The following is a 13,413-nucleotide window of genomic DNA, read 5'->3' as shown; positions in this document are numbered from 1 at the left end:
GCAGTTATGAGTTATGTTTAGTGCACTAGAGAGGTTTGAAACATTATCAGCAAGTGCACTTTTGGATATCCATTTGGCAATGAAAATGGATGCTTCATCCTTAAAAGACAAACAGCAAAGCCGCCTGTTGTTGAGAAGGGGTTTTATATGACCAGCTGCACGCTGCTGACTTCTGTTGGACATGATATGAATGATCGCTCACTGCGTGAAAGGCGTTTCTTGTTCTGTGACCTTACTTGGCTTTTCTGTATTCTGAATTAATTGTTATCAGATGAGATCATGGTCACATTTTGTCAAGGGCCAAGATTGTCAAATGCATTTTTTTCCCTGTCAGCTTTCAGTGAACATAAAACATGCAATTGTGCTGCAAAGACAGAGAACTGCAAAGAGATGGGCAAAGACCGTAGGTGTCGTTTGGCTGACATGCAAACAAAAGCTCAGTTTCTGCCTGGAGAAAAGACAAATATTTTAACACAGGCGTTGCAAAAGTGACTGTCATGCTCACATTATTGAAACCAGGAGGAGACATGTAGCAGTTAAATGGCTGTCTTATCTAAACTTCCAAGGGAAAGCATCTTCCCTGCAGTCAAAACTGTGCATTACCCCAAACCCTTTCCTGACCACCACTTCCTCCTTATTTTTTCCAATGCACTCTGGGATTGCTCCTTGCATTACCTAAACTACATCTAAACTACAGTATGAGTTGAATTCTAAAAAAACAATTGTTTGAATTCATACAGTATTTTTTAGAACAGTGGATGTTTTATGCACCTCACCTTGTGATTTTACAACTGGTCAATCCAATACAAGTCATAGATTATCTGCAAGTGCCAGTGTGCTTCACTCAAGGCACTTCATCTTTCACCTATATGCCTATGTTCATATAAGGACAAATAAAACACACTATTCCCACCCATTTTGTATGAACAGCTGCAGACTGTTGTTCTTCACAGATTACCGTGGCCAGGCAAACACACCCAGGCAGCAGGGATCTATGGACAAGACTAATGTTTACAGAGACAGGAGAGAAGCTCTGTTTCCATCAAACAGACCAGGGCAGAAAATTTTCCTGGCTATTAGCAAGAGACCGGAGAACAAAGGGTTTCCTCTGCTGCCTTCGACACAGCCAGCCCACCAAAGCCACAGCGCTGCAGAGTGCAGTCTGGCAGAGAGTTATCTGAGACGAGTCAGAGATGGTCTTCTACAAGTAAAATGCTCGGTAGGGTCTGCAATAATTTAGGCTTAAACCGCTCACACTGTTGCTTAGGCTACTTAGATGTTTCTAACAAACAGGGCTGGGCGATTAATCAAATTTTGTTTTAAATCACAATTTTGGCTTCCAGCAATTCAGAAAACAAGATAATTCAGATAAAATGATTTATTCTGATGCATTCCATTTCGCAATGATGCTCTGGCTTTGTCTTGTGTTATAAATCTACTGCTCGCCTTTCCTTTACAGTAGTGCACTTCCTCCCTAAAAGTCCAAAGTCACTCTCGGCCTGGCTGTGGCATGTTTAGTTTTGCTCACTGCGGTCAAGCGAGCCACTGTTTCAGAATAACTTGTCAAGCCAGCTGCTGCTTGTTTTTGATACGCATCTATCCATGCTGGTACAGTATCGGTGCTGGGAGTGGCGAAAAAGGACGAGAGCATCGCATTTCAACCATCATTCTCTCATTTTATAGACCAAATGAAAGCAACATTATAAACATACCACATATCAAAAAAGTCATTATATTATTTTTTTTGTTTGTTTTCCAGTTGAATCAAATTGAAACTTCAATAAATGCATGATGTTTCTAAAGTCAATGAGAAATCGTGATCTCATTATTGACCAAAATAATGTTTTTGCCCTACTAACAAACAAAGCATAGATCAGCCAATTCAGCCGTGCTTTGTTAAAATATAAACCTGAGCCAATGTTAGGAAATGCAGACATTTCACTGTAGGCTACTGGATCCCTCAAAAGAATCCCGAGGCATAACTTTGCCCCATGCTGTATTCTGCATTCTGGCTGAGGTCATGTTTTCTTCCTGCATCTGCTGACTGGATTTCCCCCATTTCCCTTCTTCCAAGCAGGCTCCACCAGCAGTCTTAAATGAGACCTTTCACTAAGCACACTGCGGTCCAGCAGCTGAGCAGAAAGGTGGGACGGAAAGGTCAAATTGACCTCACAGAGTTTAAAATCAAGAGGACATTCTCGAAATACAGTTTAAAGGTTTAGAACTGCTCGTGTGTTAAGTGTCTGTGGGAGTTTATTTGTCAGTACAACATACCTGTAGGTCAAAGAACTTGCTGTATCTCCTGTAGATGACATGGGAAGTGGAGTCTGAGTACGTGACGTTGATGAGGTACACCTAGTGAGAAAAAGACAAACACAAACAAAGAGAGGTCCATTAGGAGCAAAGACAACACGGCACCGCTTCAGCCTGACTGGCCCTAATGACACAAAGTGCATTCCCTCCTGACTTAACTTCAAGAGGTCGTCACAGGTCAGATAAACTCATTAAGTTCATTTGTTTCCATCACACATTGGAAAGCTATCAGGGGTCAATGACAGGGCCAATAGATCTCAAGTATTATGTCATAAAAACATTTAGAATGAAATACATCTGTGTTAAGCCTCAATTTTACTTATTATTCTACAGTGCTGATAACAAAAGTTCCATTTCAGGGACTTGTATAACTAATGACATTTTACTTTTACAAAGTGCACCTGAATCCACTATCCGAGGAAACAAATGATACTGCCAACAGTGTTCAGCACTTCTATCTATCACCAGGAATAATGACAGGAAAGTGTTTACTCACAATACAGTAACTCAAATAGGAATACAATTTCCTTGTCAGACATCAGTCATGAACTGAACAAAACACTGTTGCCAGTTGTTTTCTGAAAATAAATTTCTATTTGCCTCAACGTTAAAGGGACAACAAACAACTGTGCACGTCCTGAGGTTTGGAAACAGATGGCCGCACCTACTGCATTTCCATCTAAGCGCATGGCACAGAATGTTTACAAAAGCAGCATCTACACATATGGTGACAATCTGCAAGGGCACCAGTTTGAAATGTCGTCTTCATTCTGCACACAGTTCATTAAGGAAAAAGTGTGCAGCGAGGCGGAACAAGTCCTCCAGCAGCTTGCTAATTAGATACAGACAGCATGACCAAACACTCTGGATTTAGGCAACAACATGGCTCAAAGGGAGGGAGTGTGAGGTCAAGATACATCCCAAGAGAACCACCGACCACACTTATGTTTGAACATGACAATACAACTTACACAAGAGGGAAACAATCTGAGATTAACACATTGGCATGAGTTAATTAATGTGGAATTTTTTATATAAGATTTAAAGCCATGTTGGGAATTGATTGTGGTGGATGCAACCGACATTATTGATCTGGAGCCTACTGGTATTTAATGCGAAAGGATTACATTCTTTACAGCAGATTTAGGACAAGCAAACACCACAAATTAGTGCACATTTCTGCGCGGGCCCAGCTGCACTAAATCACTAGACTGATGGTCATATAAAGTAGCAGAGCACATTTTTACTACACATATTAAACTCTGTATAAGGGTGTTCATGCAGTAAAGTGAACAAACTGGACCCCTTATTGAATCTTATCTCTCCTGAAATTATCCTTTAGCAATGTATGTAAACAAGGATCAGTTGCCATGCTGCATCCGGCTCCAGTGCCACAAGTCCCTGGAAGGAAGTCACACTTCAGTGGGGACAAAAGACAAAGGGTTGCTTCTTTCCTCTCTCAAACCGGATAAGCATTTTCAGTTGCTTAGCTCATAGATAATGAGATTTTATTTTTTTTTCTCCCTCTTCTTCCCTCGTGGGGACTTCCCAGTCAACCCTCACCTCCGGCTCCCATCCCAAGGGAAAGTCTGTGCCCTGTCTTTAGAGGCCACAGGGAGTGTCCCTCAGCAGGAGATGGATGATGCAATTGATCTTAACTCTCAGGTTAATTAATCCAATTGTACCTGATGGACTAATTGATTTTTGCAGTCCCGCTGAGCTATGTCCCGTGGCACATCGGATTTGATTACTCAAGTCAGTAAGACGACACCAAGACCAGACCTCGACGTGAAACATCACTAGAGGTCTATAGCCATGCTAGCAGTGCTACATGCTAATCTTAGGAATGCAGAATGCAAAATGCAGCTGAGGAAGATGGGAAGGTCATTCAATTTGCAGGTATTTACTCATAAATCAATGTATTTTGACCTGACAATGGCGCCAGAGGAAAAGCCAGAGGTTCAACAAAGTCACTAGGATTCAACCTCTGGATACCACGAATGTCTGTAAAAAGAAATCAAGGCAATCCATCCAACTGTGTTGAAAACTGTTGGTCTGGACCAAAGTGGTAAACCAACTGACCAACACTGCCATCCACTGAGCAACACTGCTAGCAATGGCACCAAATTCTTCTTAGCCATGCACTGGTCAAGACTGAAATATCTCAACAACTATTGGATGGATTGCCATGACCTTTAGTACACACATTCATGTCCTCCACAACATAAACTGTATAACTTTGCTGATCCTCTGACCATCAGCAGGTCAGAGTCTTCGGCTACAAGATGGAGTGAGTCAGTGAGTGAGTGAGCTTATGGTTTGTCACTGACTGGTTGGATGGTCGACTGATAAAGAGCCCCAGTCGAGCCAAAAGACGCAGGGAGCCCTGACACAGGAGGGTTGGCCTGTAACCAGCAGGGTGCAGAGCAGAGCAGTGACTGTGTTTGGCTTGCCTGGCATGACTTTTACACGTGTCAGCATGGGTTTTCCTCCAGCAAGTTCCACCTGTTTTAATCTTGGCCAATCATGAGAAACTACCTGAATAAAGAATAGAAGCTGTCCGATTGGCTAAACTCAGAGGGGTGGGGAGATATGTGCCCAACATAATCTTTGCCATAACCACCCAAGTAACCCATACACACTGACTACTGACTATCAAAGGGATATTCGCCACATGGTCACACTGATCTACTAATATGTTCAGGTAATTATTGCTGAATGAAGTTTTGGTATTTCTGTGGATTTACATTTGTCTACAAAACTGATTAAATTATTCTTATATATAAATTGAGTTAACTTGGAAAGAAGTGAGCTGAGATTTGGGTCTGTATTTCTTCTTCTTCTAATTAATGTTTTTTTTTGGAATTTAGTGCTCAAATTTTGATTTTTATGGTTTTTGATGCTTACTTTAAAAAGCTGAAGGAAAACAAATTTTCTTTCAAATTTTGCAGGTAACAGGTAATACTAGCTAATTTTGTGTTTTCCTGAGAGGAGGAAGTTCTTTTTATTTCTTACTGTCACAGTAACATACTGTGGTGACAACTACTTTATAATAACAACCATTGTCTTAAAAAGAAAGTGATGTGATCCAGAGAACAATAATTCTTCTGTGTCACTTAAAGAACAACCTGTAAGGTGGGATGTTTCACAAAACATCTGAACAAACAGGTTGTATCATTTTTTTTCCCTCAAACTAAATGCTTGAGTTAACCATCGTCACGTTTCGCAAACATTCTGTCAGCATTGTCAGCATTTAGCTGGTTGCCATCTGATTCTTCGCACCCAGATGCACAAACACTGCACAGTATTCAGGTGAGGTGTCATTAAATAACAATGCAGAAGACACTTTGAATAACTTGTTTTACATGAAACCAGAGCATACTTTCACAGGCAGTGGAATTATGATATGGGCTATTAAGAGGTAGACATTCTTTTATATATTCAGACTTTTTTTTAAATATTACTTTATTTATACTATATTTTTGAAAATATTCTGCATCCTACCAGCATACATTCCTCACACCATTACTTGATTTGAAAATTATCATTCCTTGTATTCAAATTCAGCATATTTATCAAGCAGATGAAGAAAATATTCAATTATGACTACAAATTTACTTACTCATATGTCTTAGGATAGTCCTTTGTTTGGGAAAAGGGAATATAAAAATAAATCGTAAAGATAAATTAAGATAAATAAGCCAGTTTAAGTGCTCTTTTCTCCATTTCAGCCCTCTGCCACACTAAAGTGGTGCTTCCCTCAGATGTGGGCTGCGATGTGAAGTGTTGTTGTTTGTCTCATGAAAAGAGGAAGAAGAAATTTAGTTGGATTTCTTTTGTTCAGGCATTTCACTGTTTGTAGATGTTTCTTATAGCCGATGAAAAAATGACTGTTGTCTGTCAGGAGCAAGTAAGGACAAAATCTGAGCCAAGAAGCTTTTTAGACCATTTTAATCACAAACTAATACTTTTCAGGTAACTAATATTGTGAATTATTTCAGGTTCAGACATTTGTGATGGTATGGGATCAGAAAATGTCCAAGGGTCATTTTAGAAGCCAATGTTCTAGAAAATAGACAAAGAAATAATAATGAAAATGTGTCATATAATTTTTTAAAAAGGCACATAGCTCCACAACAGCTTGAAATCGGTTCAATAGCAGTGTCTGGTTCCCAGATGGGGGTGTTCATTTGTATTTTCTTGTGCATTGGAAATAACCATTAACCATGAAATCCTGCTATATTGTTGAGGTTTAAAATGAACTGTAGTGTGTCCATACCTTAACAAAGACTGTCAATGTTGCGTAAGTTCACATGTCACAAGAGCGAGCTCAAAGTCAAGTTTGCACAGATTAAAATGAGGTAGTTCACATTCTTTCAACTGTGTTTTCTTAATGAGCAGCAACGGCTGCACATCTGCTAAAACGTAGTCAAAGTACACTGTTGTCTGGTGGGATGTAACAAAGAACATTTATTCGAGTACTGCACTTGTACAAATTTGATGTACTATATTTGACTATTTCCATTTTATGAAATGTTATACTTTTGCTCCACTACTATCTCAGAGGTAAATACTGCACTTTTTACTTGACTACATTTGTCTGACAGCTTTATTTACTAGTTACTTTTCAGATTACAACTTTTGATTAACTGAAGGATTAAGTGTTCCTTTATGGGTTGAAAAATTCTCCTACGTCTTAAGCTAAATAAACTATTAAAAACTCTCTTGGCTCAGCTAGAAAATGCATCGTCACAAGGCTGAAAACAGAGCTGTCTCTCTGAGCTCATGAAAAGCTTTCGTGTGATTTGTGTGGTGTGGTGAAATAGGTGGTTCTCACAAGAAAGCAACACTACAGCATGATGATTTTATACAATATGATGCATTGGTGTAGATTAAACTATCCAACAGTATATAGAGTAGTTAAAATTAGCTCAACCTTAAACATCTACAGCAGTAAAATGCAACACACCCATTAAAGCAGCAGAAATGTTTATCCAAAAACACCAGTGTGCAGGATTTAGTAGCATCTAATGGTGAATACCCCTTGCCTCACCCTTTCCAAGCATGTATGAGAACCTGCAGTGGCCTTCAGGCAACATAAAACCTCAAAAGGCTCTCTTTAGAAGCACTGTTTGGTTTAAAACATAGCATTGCAACATGGAGGACTCCATTCCTCTTGAATGACCTCGGACTCCATAAGTAGATATGAAGGGTTTGTTCTAAGCAAACCAAAACTGCATTCTTAGTTTCAGGTGATTATACACTGATGAAAACACGGTTATTTATATTCTATTCCATGTCTGCCTTAACACTGGACCTGTAATTTGATGAGACGACTCTTTGATTTTTCACTGCAGGGTTTCAAAGACAAGAACCATCAGAACAACAACTCCCTTGCTGTTCGGGGTTCTCCTTGTGGTTGTTTATCTCTGTAAAAATTTAACAGACCGCAAAGCCAGTCCTCTCCAAGAAAATGTGAAAAACAATGGCAGTGAAAGGGCACCCACAAAAAACAGCTTTTCTGTGTACTCCTGGCCTAGATGTGAACCGAATTTGACTGCTGCCAACAGCTCAGACTTCAGCTCTTTCTCCAGAATGATTCAAGACTTTCTCTACTATCGTCACTGTCGCCATTTCCCCATGCTACTGGACACACCTGACAAATGTGGAGGAGCTCATGAATCTGCAGACGTCTTCCTTCTGCTGGTCATTAAAAGCTCCCCTGTGAACTACAACCGCCGAGAGGTGCTGCGCAAAACCTGGGCTAAAGAGAGGTTGTACAAGGGCGTGTGGATTCGAAGGATCTTCATCTCAGGAACGATGGAGAACGGTTTCGAGAAAGAGAGACTGAACAAACTCCTCAAACTGGAGCAGCGTCAGTACAATGACATTCTCCAATGGGACTTTCAAGAGTCACTCTTCAACCTCACCTTGAAGCAGATTCTCTTCCATGAATGGCTGGAAATAAACTGTCCAAATGCTCGTTTCCTGCTCAATGGCGATGACGATGTCTTTGCCCACACAGACAACATGGTTGAGTATCTCCAAGGCCTCAAGGATAATAATGGAAGCAAGCATCTCTTCACTGGGCATCTGATCACGAACGCAAGTCCCATTAGATCGTCAGAGAGCAAGTACTTTATTCCATTACAGGTGGATGATTCACAATCCTATCCTCCCTACTGTGGTGGTGGAGGCTTGCTCATGTCTGTTTCCACAGCTTTGGTCATACTCAAAATGTCCCAGTCCATTCCTGTTATTCCTATTGATGATGTTTACATAGGGATGTGTCTGGCCAAAGCAGGGCTCCCACCTGCCTCTCACATGGGCATGAGGACACTAGGATGGTACATTCCCTCCAAAAAACTAGATAAATATGACCCATGCTATTTTAAAGAACACCTAGTGGTACACAGACTCCTTCCGGCCGACATATATGTTATGTGGCATAGAATACACGAGCCTGATCTGAAATGTAGTAACTCAAAGGAAACTGAAACTGCCATTTACAGGTGGTAAAAGAGCTTTCCAGCACTAAAGGGATGAAATTCATACCATAACCGTTGACCTGTACCATAACTGTCTCCAAAAATATCAAGTTTTCACAGTGTCATGGTATATGATATTAGACAGTTATAATAATTAGCATTATTACTAATAAAGACCTACTTCACACAGATTCATTTTTTGTTTTTTTTACAGGAGAATTCAATACCATAGATAAGCAAATGTTTATGGTATGCTAATCATTGATTTAAAAGTGTACCATTGCAAACCTAGTTGTAACTGCAACTGGTATAGATCTGCAACAAGACTTTCCATCTAACTGAAAATCAATTTAGTTGTTGTTTTTTGCTACAGTACACTGTACATATCTGCTCTGTGAATCGCATCTCCTGTGTTATCCATTGAGAAAATAATGAGAAACCAGAAGGGAGAAATTTATATTCTAGATTTTGTTAGGGCTCCGCCAAACAGCATTTAAATGCACCTGCAATTATCCCTGCGGCTTGTCTGGATGTTGATGGGGCCGTACTCTTCACTCCCACTGCAGGGTTGTTAGCTACAGCCCAAGTTTATTCTTATTCCTTCTGTCAGGGCTCAGCTTGACAGCCGCTGTCAGTCAAACAAAGACACACCCCTCCAGCTGCCAAAGGGAGCACTTCTGATATTTCCCCGAAGACCTTTTTCTTCCTTTTAATTATAAAAATCTACTGGCAATAAACTTTAAAAACACATTGACAATATTTCTGACTGCACTAATGGATGAATGTGTGATTTCAGGCGGTCTTAAAAGTATAAAGGTAGTATATGCTAGCAGCTCTGTGAGGCTGTCCTTAAGCACTGCGGTGCTTTGTGCTGTGACTTTGTGTGTGCATGCGTGCAAGAGCCATCCTGCAGTTTTTACATAAGGTGCATTTTGGAGTTTTTTGTGGCTCACATTTCATGGCAGTATTTGATCACTTTGTTATCACTGTACGCCAGAGGTGCCTTATGCGGTTAGTGTATTTGGTAATCTGACTGCATCTTTGTGGGCTGTGATAGCCTGTTTAAATATTCATATAACATTTGATCTGTGGATATTTGAAGCAGAAATTAAGCTTTGTTTGTTTGGGCTGGTTTTATTGAAATGGATGGGCTTTAAGCTGTGATTGGGCTGAAAACGGTTAGTTTGATCTGGCAACACACCATAAAATGTAGGTACCGTGTCTGTGCAGGGGCAGACTTTACCATAGGCAAGCAAAGCAACTGTCCAGGGGCCCCCAACTAAAAGGGCCCCAAACAGCTATAGATTTAGTACAATATTTAATTTAAAAATATTGAATTATGGCACTATTCTAACTTATTTTACCCCAAAATAACTTACAAGAGGCAAATATGCAACTCAACTGAATACTACTTAAGTTCTGTGAACTTCTATTTCAGAAGAAAACTGTACTGCTACATTTATTCAGAAAAGTAATAATTAAAATGTGACGCATTATCATTCATTAAACTATCCAGCATCATAAAAGAATGAAAAGCTCCATGTGAAGTAAACACTGGGCTGATAATGCCTCTTTCTTGCTCCACTTTAAGCAAAAAATTGGAATGCAGGACTTCAACTGTGTTGTATTAATGTTGATATTAATAGTGAATAGTTTTACCTCAGGAAAAAATAAAAGTTTTGAGTACTTCCACCACTGCCAATACCAACATTCCCACTTAGAGGAAGGGTGAAAGGTAAAGCATGAGGGCGTTTGCCTCAGGACCCCCGAATCACTCAATCCGGCCCTGGTCAAATGTCCATCCATTCAGATTTCACTCAGAAGCCTCAAACGTGAACCCAACGATGGCACAAGAGGAAAATTCAGAGGGACACCAAGGTCACGGGGACCCATCCTCTGAACACCATGCCTGTACAACATCACATATTGTGTCACACCGATATTTCAACGCTGGACCGACGCTGCCATCCTTAGAGCTCCAAGCATGGCTAAACTTTCAACAGATGAAATGCAAAGCTACATTTGTGAAGTCAAATACCTCAACAACATGACAAGGGAAACACAGAACAATGAGCCTACTTACATAATGTTTGGACGGATTCCTTCTCTTCTGCACGTCCACGACATTAACGTCAAGGAGCGTCCGGAGCTGCATGTTGATAAACCAAGTAGGATCTGCACCCAGAGACACTCTAAACGCTACAAAAGAAGATGCTCAGCCATGAAAACGATACAGAGCATCAAAAACGCGAAGGGGAGCGCTTTTAGAGCACTCTGGTGTGAAAAGCAAAGTTGGTGAAAAGGGAGGAAAAAGCCTGTCCGCACTGAAGCTTCGGAGCATCCATGAAAGGATGGTGTCAGGCGATCCCGTAGTTTCTGAGCTGCTTGTGAAACATGACATCGCAGTAAAAGTAGCGTTTAATCCGTGTTCTCCTCCCTCCAGAGGGGCTGGCCTCTGGACAGGAGGGCAGTGCAAATCAATATGCGGGGGGGGGGGGCGTCCTGCGTCGGCTGGCTGGACACACTGTACGGGCCCCTTTGAAGAAGTGAAGTCAGGCTGTTCGGGACCTCTTTCTTCTTTCTCATGTGTAACAGTAGACCGATCTCCTTAACTGAAAACCACTGAGAGTTTGGAGGAAAGTTTGCCTATATGATGAAAAGCACATTCTACCTAAAAAAAAAAGGGGGGGGGGGTAGCTTTTGTTAATTTATTTAATTTTCTAAATACACATCAGTCGAATGAAAGCATAGTGTTAAAAATAACTGATATCTAAAGGTTTGAACAGCTACATATTTGTGACAGTAAACTGAACTAAATCGTCCTCTGGATGTACTTGTTGCACTTTTAAAGTAAAGAAAACACCTTGCATGCTTAAACACGAACAGCTGCGCGGAAAGATACCACTTTATGTCTGTATAGCCGCCAGTCACATAATATGCGAGCTAAACACTACGCCCACGGCAGAAAAGTTTGAGGCCTGAGCAAGGAGCTGAATAACGTTGAGTTAATCTTGCCACACGGGGGCGCTGCACAACACAAAAAGTGGATCCACCCTTTTTACTAAAATGTGCAAATGTTGCATTTTTTATTTATTTTTATAATAATAATAATAATGATTATGAATAATCATTATTATTATTATTGCTATTTTCACTGAGCAAAAAACATTTAAAAGCACTGCATGTAAAACGGTTTTGAGGTATTTGTGTTTTATTTGAGGATTTAATGCCACTTTAGACTTCTACTCCACTACAATACAGAGGTGAATATTGTACTTTTTACTAAAGCTATAGTTTCTAGTGTTTCGGGTTCTGTGATTACCTTATAAAATATGATCATTTGTATAAAAAAAAAGATATATAATGTAGCTTATTGCTGTTTTTTTAATATATCATCATTGTCAAATATAAATGTACACATACTGTGTATTGACATGGATGCACGCACACACTGTCATATCAACCTACTTTATGTAGATAAAGTAACCTGTTACTTTAATCATTCAATAATTAACCTTTTTCACGCTGTGCCATTGCACTTTTGCATTCTTGTTTACAATTTACAGAAAATCTGACATAGACCTAGCTATTGTATTCTATTTGTCATTGTATCTGCTTTTCAGATATACACTTTATATCTTTTTTTCACCTAGTTGTATGTACATAATAGTTAAATGTCTGTGTTTACTATTGTTGTCCTTGTTCTTAATTGTAGTTATGTCTATTTCGGTGCGACTACATTGAGAGCAATCAAAATCCAGGCAAATTGCTTGTGTGTGTAATGAACACTTTTATGTTTGATATTTAAGTACATTTTGCTGATGACACTTACCTTTAAATTAACTTGTACATTTTCATTGTAGAACTTTTGATTTGAATGGAGTATTTTCACATTGTGTAATATTGCTACTTTTATTTAAGGATCTGAATACTGCTGTGAACATATAATTTTTTAACTTTTTTTATGTGCTCACTGTCAAGTTATTCGCTAGTTAAAGATGAAAGACACCAAAACTAAAAATCAGTGGGCTTACTGCATTTTACATTAACTAATGATCCAAAAGTCGGTTATAATAACCAAAAGGAGTCTTGAAGGTACCTTGTTGTTTTACCTTGGATATTGTTAATTACATATCTGCTCTTTCTGTGACTTATGAAAATAAATTATTAACTAAACTTAATCATAAAGTTATTCGCTATCTGTTTAACTAGTTGGTTGGGACTGTCCCGACCTATGATTGTGAATTGGCTGAACTGAGTTAGCCTACTGCTTAAAACCCATCGGGGCCCTGAATTTGGCTAAAATGTTGAAGAACTTCTAGTTACCATTTTTTTTCCTCGTCATGACGACAGGAACACAAGAAGCATGCGTGGTAGGGCCGAGGGGCTGAGCCGCTGAGCACGTCCTGCCGAGGAGATCCAGGAAACAGATACAGCTAATCAACCGCGTCAAGCTAGCTAGTAACAGACCAAGTGACAGAGGAAACGCGGACCGTTAGCTTCCGAAGTACCGCTAAACACATCGTAGACAGTGGTTTACTAACAGTGGAACAAGTTAAACAGCCGCATTCGCACCATACATATTGATAATAATGTTAAATTCCGTGGAAAA

General features: G+C 39.8%; 2 protein-coding genes across 3 annotated transcripts in view; one reads left to right on the top strand and one right to left on the bottom strand.

The window, feature by feature from the left end:
* Nucleotides 1–11,214, bottom strand: part of sh3pxd2ab (SH3 and PX domains 2Ab) — a 56,430-nt gene extending 45,216 nt beyond the window's left edge. Inside the window, exons 1-2 of one of the 2 annotated variants that reach the window (XM_070977704.1) lie at nt 10,885–11,214; nt 2,275–2,355 (exon numbers count right to left, since the gene is read on the bottom strand). In XM_070977704.1, coding sequence (XP_070833805.1) covers nt 2,275–2,355; nt 10,885–10,956 — 153 coding nt within the window. In that variant the 5' untranslated portion in view covers nt 10,957–11,214. The remainder of the gene's footprint in view (nt 1–2,274; nt 2,356–10,884) is intronic. The other variant, XM_070977703.1, reaches the window with a different exon arrangement.
* LOC139341501 (N-acetyllactosaminide beta-1,3-N-acetylglucosaminyltransferase 3-like) lies at nt 4,970–8,832 on the top strand. The gene is made up of 2 exons (XM_070978056.1): nt 4,970–5,017; nt 7,671–8,832. The coding sequence occupies exons 1-2, from the start codon at nt 5,010–5,012 to the stop codon at nt 8,830–8,832; spliced, it is 1,170 nt and encodes a 389-aa protein (XP_070834157.1). The 5' UTR covers nt 4,970–5,009.
* Nucleotides 11,215–13,413: the final 2,199 nt, after the last annotated feature.

The sequence above is a fragment of the Chaetodon trifascialis genome, chromosome 13 (assembly GCF_039877785.1).
Source record: "Chaetodon trifascialis isolate fChaTrf1 chromosome 13, fChaTrf1.hap1, whole genome shotgun sequence".
Lineage (NCBI taxonomy): Eukaryota > Metazoa > Chordata > Actinopteri > Chaetodontiformes > Chaetodontidae > Chaetodon > Chaetodon trifascialis.
This window is presented reverse-complemented; position numbering and strand designations above follow the sequence as displayed.